The 9,799-nt window shown below is 57.9% G+C and overlaps 1 protein-coding gene across 1 annotated transcript; it reads right to left on the reverse strand.

Moving 5' to 3' along the window:
* Positions 1–1,648: 1,648 nt before the first annotated feature.
* On the reverse strand, positions 1,649–7,031 carry HHEX (hematopoietically expressed homeobox). Its single transcript, XM_055792594.1, has 4 exons — positions 6,540–7,031; positions 4,789–4,967; positions 4,527–4,577; positions 1,649–2,891 (listed from the first exon to the last, which is right to left on the reverse strand). Exons 1-4 carry the CDS (start codon positions 6,916–6,918, stop codon positions 2,658–2,660), a joined length of 843 nt encoding a protein of 280 aa, XP_055648569.1. The 5' UTR covers positions 6,919–7,031; the 3' UTR covers positions 1,649–2,657.
* Between the last annotated feature and the right edge of the window lie 2,768 nt (positions 7,032–9,799).

The following is a 9,799-nucleotide window of genomic DNA, read 5'->3' on the forward strand; positions in this document are numbered from 1 at the left end:
GTCCCGACCCTGGAAATCCACATCCCCGGGCCGGCGGCTGCAGACGATGCCTCCGCGCGCCCCACCTGCAGGGAGCCGCCAGATCCCCCTGCCCGCCTCGGGAAAGCGCCTGGGTGTAACGAGCGCGGCCCCCCGGCCGGCACGCAGGCCTGGCTCCGCTGCCACAGCCGCCACCCCCCGCCGTCGCACCGGGCCGTGCGGGTCTGTAGGCGCGCTGGCCCCCGGCTCGCCCCGGCCGGGAGATGCCGGCATCGCCCCGCGGGGAAACGGGCTTTCCCTGGGCTCAGCCGAGGCCCTGCACCCGCCTCCCCCCCCGCCGCCTGCCGCCCCCCCCCCCCGCGGCGGCTCTGTCCCACGCGTGTTCCCGGCCCCGCGCGAAAAACACGAGGCGCCCTGAAGAGGTAACGCCGGATTCGTGCTCCCTTTATTTCGGTGGGGACAGGCCCCTTCCCCAGCGCCCTTCGTCCTGCTCCGGGCACCCCCCCGCCGCTCAGCCCCGGCGGCTCACGGCGGGCTGTCCCCGTCCCCGTCCATCCCCGTCCCCGTCCCCGTCCCCGTCCCCGTCGGGGCCCGAGGCCGAGACCCGCGGCAGAAACACTGAGGGAGGGAAAGGGCGGAGGATGGAGCCGCGCCGTCCCGCCGCCTGCTCCCGACGGTGATTTCCTCGCGTTGGGGCTCGATCCCAGCGCAAAGGCGGAGAAACGCCCCAGGGACCACCCTGGCGCGTCCCGGGGCTCCCATTGTCAAGGGTGGCGTTAAAATGGGGACCGGGTCACCGGGGGTGCCCGGCCGCGCCCCCCGCGGTAGCAGCCGGCGGGGCCGTGGGAGCAGCCGGCGGCTTCTCCCGGCTCCCAGCGTGCACGAGCAGGGAGCAACGGAACCTCCCCGTTTGCTTCATGTTTTCGGGCCCCGTTCGTACCCGCAGTTTTAAAAAGAATAATCCAAATCTAAAGCCACTCGACTATTCAGAAAACGCAGCTCTTCTCGAAGCATCAACCCGCTTAGACGCGACGCCCCGGCTGCCCCAAGCCCCCCTCCCCGGCAGTGGAAACGGACACTTGCTGCTCTCTAAGATCCTCCCCGGGCACTAAAAGCCGCCGTGGCACCCGCCGGGGGCAGGTCCCGGTCCCCGGGGTGCAAGCTGTGGCACCTGAGGGGGGAATGCACCCTGCTCTGCACCCCCGGGTTCCGTCCTCCTTGCCCGCGCCCCGGGCCGGCATAATTTCGGAGAAAGGCCGATGAATAACCACTGTTGACACAGGCGGGTCAGCGGCTGCCCCGGCTGGGGTCGATGCCCGGCCCGGAGCGGGCCCCGCTCCTCCTCCAGCCCGCGCCCCCCCGGCTCCCCCAGGGCCGGGGCGCCCCGGGGTGCACAGCTACGCCGCCAGCCGGGGCTCGCAGGCCTGGCTGCCCGCCTCCCACCTCCGAGCCCCGTCCCCCAAAACGCGGGGTGGCAGGCTGAAAAACAGCAAAAAGATCAGCAATGAGGCCATGCAAGACCCCTGGCAAGGCAAGGGCACCCGGGGGGCTGCAGGGTGGCGGGGACAGGGACCGCGCCACATAAAAGCCCGATTACCACATGCCTGGGGCACTGCTGGGGGCGGGGAGGTTTGGGATTTCTCCTGCCAGTAACTGGACAGCCCGCATGGCAGGTGGTGCAGAGTTTTATTTCACAGGTAAGTCCATCAAAAATTAAATACCAGGTTTTGCCTTTTTTTTTTTTTAACATTGAACAAATATGTACAAAATATGAACAACGTGAGGTATAAAACCGCAAGACTTTTTAAAGAAAACTAGTATGTACAGAAGCAGATATGGATACAATAGGCATTATCTTCCCATGGCTGTGTGGCTCGCTTATCCCCCACAGCTGATGCCAGTTTCTCTGCTGCAGCAGGGCCCTATCGCTCCCCGCATTTCCTACTCAAATACAAAAATCTGTAAAAAACAGCGCTAGAGATTTTCAAGGAGAAGAATATGGTTTGGGGTTTTGTTTCCTGCAAATGGAACCATCCAGATTGTGAGGCAAAGTCCTCAAAAATCGGAGAAGGCACGTTTCACCTCATGCAAGAGGGCAAATTAATCTGTCCAACAACTCTAGCTGATGAACGGAGGGGTATCTCAGTAGAGAGCACCATGGCAGGTAAAAGGGCATGAGCATAAGGCACTTATTGGGATGGTCAAATCCATCCCTATTTCACAGAACATGTTTCTCTGCTTGCAAAGGACATTTAAATTAATCTATTTAAACTACATTTGTTTACATAGACAAAGGGCTTAGTCCTGCAATCCATACTCACTTCCACACTAGCTAGAGAGGAGTTTTGCCTGATCACCAACAGCAGCTGATTCAGACCCCCGTGAGTAAGGACAGGGTGCAGTACTATATTCCAGTTAGAACATCGATTAATGTACAAATGTATCTTACAAATAATTAAATACAAACCATGTCCCTTTAACCAAATTAGAGATCTGCCAAAAAATGGACCGTTTGTGGAAAATATATCTTTCTCTGGTTATTATAAAACGAGTCTATTTGGTGTTGGCTTTTTTTTTCTTTCAGTGGAACAGTGTTTTCTCCTGTAGCATAATACTCTTCCAAGCCAGCCCCTGGTAAAGTGCAAGCCGAGTTAGGGTCCGCTCTCTGCATGGGGCCATTAGTGGGTAGGATTGTAATAGCCTTTATCACCTTCAATGTCCACTTCTTGATTGGAGTCATCGGAAACATCCGACTCCAGGTCCTCCTGTGAGGCTGGCGAGGGGGTGTATTGCGAGCCGTCCAGGGAGACCTCCTTACCCTTCTGTTCAGGGGTTGGGCAGCTCTCCGGCCTTTGGTCACTGTGACTGTCAGCACCTTCCACTTCTTCTTTTTTGGTGGCCTGGGGGTTCTCCTGCAATGAAAGAAGTCTGCTTTATACAGAAATACGGGCCACGGAGCCAGGAGGCCTGGGAATTCCAGCAGTGCTGGGTGGGAAAACCACCTTGGGTTTCTCACAGGAGAAGGCAGGTGTCCCGCTACCTCCCTGGGCCTCCTGCCTATAAACCTGCTCGAGTGGGATGGGGCTGGGCAAGGGCTCAGCCGCACGCAGGGGGCTCGGCTCTGATCCCACTCCCCGGCAGCCACAGGGGCCGCTGCCATGAATAAGGCTCCTTGGCGATGGTTATCACAGCCACTTCAAAAGAGTCAGGAGCCGCCGGAGCCCAGGAACCTCTGAACTTTTGTCTTTAGCAAAGCAAATGTTTATTATGAGTCTACAAACACCGACACACAGCTTCCTTCTGCCCTGATCTTTCTTTAATTACACCCAACAGCAAAAGGAGGGAGGCCAAATCCATCAGTGGCCCAATAGCGAATGGGGAAAAATTACTAATTAAGCTAAAACTCAACACTAAAACACCCACCATTAAAAAAACAAAACAAAACCCCGTTTCTGAAGGCAGGAATAGCCCTGCGTCAGCAGCAGCCGGCTGGGGAGCCCAGTCCCCTAAGGGGGCATGAAATGATACTCTTAAGAGAAAGCAGGCAGAGACACGTACCCATGATATAACCTTGAGGGCTCGGAGAAATGTATGTGACTGAATGAGAAGGAGGAAATGACTTAAAAATGGCCGAGATCCCAAATGAGCTCTCCGGACACTCCGGCGCAGGTCAAGCCCTGCTGAGGAGGCACTGCTGAGGACCCAGCCTGCCTCTTGCCAGAGTAAAGGGATTTTATTTAAAAAATCAACTGAAGTACAGTTTAAACCCGGGGGAAGGTCACAGAACAATACATCTAGAGTGTGGTACTGTGATTAGTCTTCTTATTATTTTTATATTAAAGGCCGATTTCCCAGTCCATGTAACACTGAAGCTGGACTCAGGCCACAACGCAGGGATTTTTCACGAATCTTTGCACCAGGGGGCCTCGATCTGGCCAAGCCAGACAGGATCGGGCCCTCTGGGCCATTAAAAAAGAAGAAATTATCTGCTTGAGCCCGGTTTTTAAGGGAAAAGAAACCATTTCAACCTCCCAGCCTCATATGCTGTAACTATTTGTAAACGAAAAGTAAAAGCTACTCAGTTTTCCATGTGGCTCCTCCAAACAAACAAAGCGTTTGTACCTGCCTCTCCCAAAGTTTGCAGAATACATCAACTTGTGTTTATTAAGAGAGGGCGATTTAAAAGACCGATTAATATTCTTCTTCAAAACAACTGCCTAAGTCATTTACTGACAATTACTTATCTGCTCTGCGTTAATTGGCTAAACAACATATGGGTTTACAAAACAATCAGCGTGGAGTTTTAATAGGCAGTGTGTGAAAGCTGGGCATAATTGATATAGGAACTACATTAGGAGCTTTTAACGTTAGTGCTGCCTGAACGAGCCCTCATGGATTCCAGCATGACTATTTGTCTTTTTAATCAAGGTGAAGAGGTTAAACAGCCTTTCAGATGACTTCTGCATACAACCTGGAATAGGCGAGCACGGCGTTAAGATAAGACAATTAAAATACTTATTTCTATAGAAACGGAACCATCCCCGTACCTGCTTTAGACGCCTCCATTTGGCTCTGCGATTCTGAAACCACGTTTTGACCTGAGCAACGACAACGAGAGAAGGCACGGGGTAGTCTCGGGGCCGGCGAGCACCAGGAGCCTCACCCGAGCCACAAACGGCGATCAAGGGGGGGGGGGGGGGGGCCCTCGCCGGGCCGGCCGGGGCCCCGGGTGCGGCACCGTCCCGCGGGGCCGGGGCGGGGGCTGCTGGCGACGGGGTGCGGGTCCCCGGGACGCGGGCACGGCCTCACCTGCCTCTCGCTGAGCTGCAGCATCTTGGCCAGGCGCTTCCTCTCCGGCGGGGAGAGGTATTTCTGCGTCTCGAACTTCTTCTCCAGCTCGATGGTCTGGTCGTTGGAGAAGCGGACCTGCCCCCCTTTCCTCTTGTGCAGCGGGCGCTGGATGAAGGGGCTCCACAGCAACGGCTTCCCTTCAAAGAGAAGCACAGCGCCGAGGGTCAGGGCCGGCCGCGGACACGCGTGCCCAGGAAGCCCCGGCCCCAGCCCGGGGGTGCGCCCCGTCCGGGCCCGCTCCTTCCCTTCGCCCACTCGCGTTCCCCCAGCTCCCCGGCTGCCGCCGCGCCTCCTCTGATTTTTCACCACCGCCGAACCGAGAGACCAGTTAAAGCCACTCTGCGGGCTTTGGCAACGTTTCCGTCAATGTGTTTCCTGTTGGTCTATCTCGCACAGAAAAAAAAGAGAGAAAGAAAAAGAAGAAAAGCCCTTTGCTTCCTTCTGCTCTTGCGCTGCGATACCCCAAAGAAACCGTCTCCCGGTCCCCGCAGCAAGTGCCCGGGGCCCCACGGAGCTGGGGGGGCACGGGGGGGCGATGCGGCGACACGGGGGCGCAGGGACCCCACTTTCTTCGGCCAGAAGCGCCCCACGCCGCCACCGCCGGCCGTGGGGTGCCCGCCGGGCTCGGTGCGGGACACGGTGGTGCACGGCACGTCGGGGAGCCAGCCCCGCTGCCGAGCGGCAGCCGCGTCCCGGGGCCCGAGGCTCTGGCCAGTGCCACTGAGTCACTCTGTTTGTCTTTCTGTCTTGCTGCCTGCACGCTTTGAAATTCGCTGCATTGTTTTTCAAGATTTTGCTTGCGTCAGGCTTTAGTAATTCTGGTGCAAAACAGGCTCAAAAAATAGGAAGCAACTGGTTATTTTAGCTGTCATAAAGTCACATCCCACACAGAGGAAATGAACAATATCAGAAAAACGGATCCCGGCTATCAGAAGTCGAGTGTTTCCTGAATTTGTCTGTATTGAGGATGTCGATAAAGTAATCAGCAATGTGCACGACTCCCGGGGAAGAGCCTGCTTCAGGCGGCCAGGAAAACACTTAACAGCTTCTGAAACCAGATTTACTCCTATCGAGAGCTCAAGGTTTCCTGTATGAACGGAAAGGGTCAGCCTCTTTCACTGCGCGAATGTGGTGAGTCAGGGCCAGTTTTGCAATCACTCAGGACAAGTGCTGCAGCCCCCGCCGCGGGGCCGCTGCCCCGGCCCGGCCGAGAAGGGGCCGCCGGGGCCGCGTCCCGTCCCGTCCCGCCCCGCCCCGTCCCGCCGGGGAGCCCCGCGGTCCCCGGGGAGGGGAGCCGGCCTCCCGGCTGTTTTTCAAGTCATCCACAGGAAAAGGCTGAGAGATCTGCCATGCGATCTCCCAGCACAATTAAAACTCCCCACCAAAACCACATGCGACATTACTAAGGACACTCTCAGAGTCACTTGCTTGAAGGAAAACAAATCTGAGTCACCGCGGCCGCGCACTGTGGTCTCGCTGCCAGCGTCGGAGCGCGGCGCGTCTTCAATTTACTGTAAATCAGACGAGGGCCGGGGGGAGACGAGGGGAGCGCGGCGCGGCAGCCGGCGACGGGGGCAACCCTCAGCCTCCTCCCGTTCCACCCCCAGCCCCCGACGGCGGCGCGGACGGGACGGGACGGGACGGGACGGGACGGGAGCGGCGCGGCGGCAGCCGGGGAGGGAGGCCGGGGGTGGGCAGGCATGGCTTACCCAGGGGGTCCTGCCGGATCAGGGCGTGCGCGTAGTCGCCGACGGCGCGGGGGAAGGAGTAGAGGGGCCCGGCGTAGGCGCCGGTGCCGTAGGTGGCGGCGAGGTGGTGGGAGAAGGCCGGGTGGATGGGGGTCGGCTCGTAGATGGGGGTCCGGTACGGGGACACCAGGCTGGTGAAGGAGGAGTTGGGCGACGGCAGCGTCGGCGGCGGCGGGGCGGGCAGGGAGTGGGGGGCCGGAGCGGCGGCGGGGCCGCGGCCCAGGATGTCCTCGATGTAGAAGGGCGTGGGGTGCGCGGGCTGGAGCAGCGGCGTGGGCGCGTACAGCGGGACGCCGACGCTCAGGGCCGCCGGCGCCGCGCCCGGCGGCTGGTACTGCATGGCGCGGCCGCCCCCCGCGCACCCCCCCGCGCCCCCGGCCGCCCCTGCGGAGAGCGGGCCCCGACCGCGGCGGCTGGGTGCTGGCACCGCCGCCGCGGGTTTCTCTGGGCTCGGGTTACCCTTCGATAGGTTTCTATTGGCGCGGGGCGGAGCCCGCGTGGTCTCTGTCCCCTTCCTGCCACGGCTCCGTCTAGCCAATGAGCCCGGCCAGGGAAGGGGGAAACCACCCCCCGCCGGCAAACGCTCCCCCCGCCTCCCCGAGCAAACTCCCCGCGGCGCCAATCAACCACCGCCGCGGCCCGGGGGAGCCCGGGCAGCGGGGCGCGATCCGCACCCGCCCGCGCCCCGACGACATCGCGCGGGGGGTCAGAGGGCACGCAGCGGGGGTCCGACGGCAACGGCGGGGGGCCTGGCGCTGCCCCCGCCGGCTCCCGCGCCTCACCCCGCGCACGGCACAGCGCCACCCGGACCGCGGGCATCCCCACGGGGGAGAGCGCTGACCCCCGCAGGGTGGCCCGGCCCCGGAGTACAGGAGGAGGCGGAGCAGAGGGTGCGCGCCCCCCGCCCCCCAACCCCCCCGGGGGCGCGCTGTGCTCTGCGGGGCTTCGGAGTGGCCCCGCGGGCGCTCGGCCTGGCTGCGGGCCGGGGATCAGGCGGGGAGCGCGGCCGCGGAGCGGAGGCCGCGCGTGGGCGGCGGGGCTGCGCATGGCCTCCTGCCCCGTGCCCGCGGACGGGGCCGAGCGCCCGGCGGGACGCGGACCGCTGCGGCACGATTTCCCGCCCCGCGCCTCGCCGGGCACCGACGGCGGGCACTGGCCGGTAACGGCGGGGCTGCCGCCCCCGGAGGGGTGGTGCGCGGCGCTGGGGATCTGCTCCCCGACAGCCCGGCCGGGAAGGCGGCCCGGCGGCCCGAGCAGCGCCACCTGGGCACCGGTCGACTGAATTTTTGAAATCCCGCCGGCTCCCGCTCCCGGCCCCGGCCCGCGGCAGGTTTGCCCCTCGCCGAGCGCCGCTGCCGGCCGGCCGGGGGTGGGGGTCGGGAGGGGACAGCGACCCCCGCTCTCCCCCCGCCCCAGCACCCACGCGGGGACTCGCCCCGACGGCAGCGAGTGGTGCCGCCTCCTCCCCCGCCGTGGGAGCAGAGGCGGCAGGTGCCCCCCGCATGTCCACGGACCCCGCCGGGTCGCCCCTTTCCCCGTCTCCTTCACACGCCCCCGAGCTGACAGCGAGCACGGAAAGCTGTTAAGGAATAGCAGGTGCTGGTTTAACTTAATCTTTTTTTTTTTTTTAAAAAAAAGTCTCCAGTTCAAACTCACGAAGATCTTAATAACCATGAGGCTCAGAGCAAGACCAAAGGGTGTTGGTGAAATGGAAATATATAATTTTTTAATAATATAGGGAGGTTGGGTTTTTTTTCTTTACATTGTTAACAAACGCCAAAACTCACCTTTAAAGCGTGGTCTTGTGTCTTGTAAATATCAGGTACACGTAAAGCGAGCTGACAGTTTTGATTATTTTTTCTCTCTGTGCTCAGTCTCCCAGGCATTACTCTTTCCAAGGGGTTTAGCTAATGTTTTCATCTGGAAGTGTTGGATTTGCAGCTTGATTTACTTAATAAATGTACAGTAAACCGATGACCCGTTGCCCTCTGGAATAACGACGTGTATGATACAAGGCAGCAGTATGGAGGGCCCCCACCATATTTTACAAGCTGTCGATGCAAAATCCTGAGAACAAGTTTAAGCGAAAAAAAAAAAACCAAAAAACCAAACCAAAACCCAAACAAACATGTTTTGCTGCGTTATTGGACAACAAATAAATAGAGGAAGAGATTATTCTTTTCTGACTTTTATATAAGCAATAGGCCTTGTTAAAAGGAAGTTTTAATGGCACAGTTATTACATTCCACTACCACTGCATAATCCCTAACAAGAAAAATGAAGCACTTAATTTTGCAGTTCTACAGCACCGCCCCTTTCAAATTCAATTGTTAGACCTCAGCCTTCCTCCTTCCACGGGTTGGAGACTATTAAATCCGCATTCATGAAATGTCACATTTATTGAACTACATAATTTTTTAATATCACTAGTGCAGGTTTTATAGTTGATTTTATTGTTTTTATGGCCATTCGGGGCTCTAAAACCCGGATTTTTTCAATGTTGTCCTTATAATTTTTTTCACACAGTCAGAACTAATAAAATAGAACAGTTGTGACTTTTTAATGCAAGGGGTCTCGGAGTTTCAATATTTTCACTCTGCTGGATACTAAACCCAATAAAAATACATGAGATTTTAATTATTTTCTGGATTAAATAAAACCTTTTCCCTTTCTTTTGGAACATACATTTTGTTTGTAGTTTCTGTTGTGAGGGAGATAACGCAGCTTCGGATAAAATACATTATTACCCATATTGCTGCGATAAATACAGTTTTGACTGGATTTTACAGTCTAACGGGCATTTAGAGTAAGGTACTGTATGCACCACAAGATCGGTGCAACCAAGAAAATGCTTTAATATTTTTTATATTTCTTCTCGAGGTTCCCTCTGGAAAGCACTCCAATTTATCTAAAAAACCTCGGGGGTGGTGGTGGTGGGGAAATATACTCCCTTTCCGTAAAAAAAAAAACACCAAACCCAAAAAACTTTCACGTTAATTTTCTTGGAATGCACTTGAAACACCCCCGTGTTTTCTGGCTAATCTGGGGATTTCTGGAGGGCGGCGGGGCGGGCTGTGTGCATCCCCGCACTGGCACACGCTCAGCCCGGAGGGATCGGCTGGAGAACTCATTATTTTGTGTAATAACTTCGGGGCCCTGTCCTCCCCTTCACTTTCTGTGAAATCCCCCGCCGTTGAGGAGTTCTGAGCTCAAGGCAAAAA

This window comes from Falco peregrinus, chromosome 1, assembly GCF_023634155.1.
Source record: "Falco peregrinus isolate bFalPer1 chromosome 1, bFalPer1.pri, whole genome shotgun sequence".
In the NCBI taxonomy this organism is placed as follows: domain Eukaryota; kingdom Metazoa; phylum Chordata; class Aves; order Falconiformes; family Falconidae; genus Falco; species Falco peregrinus.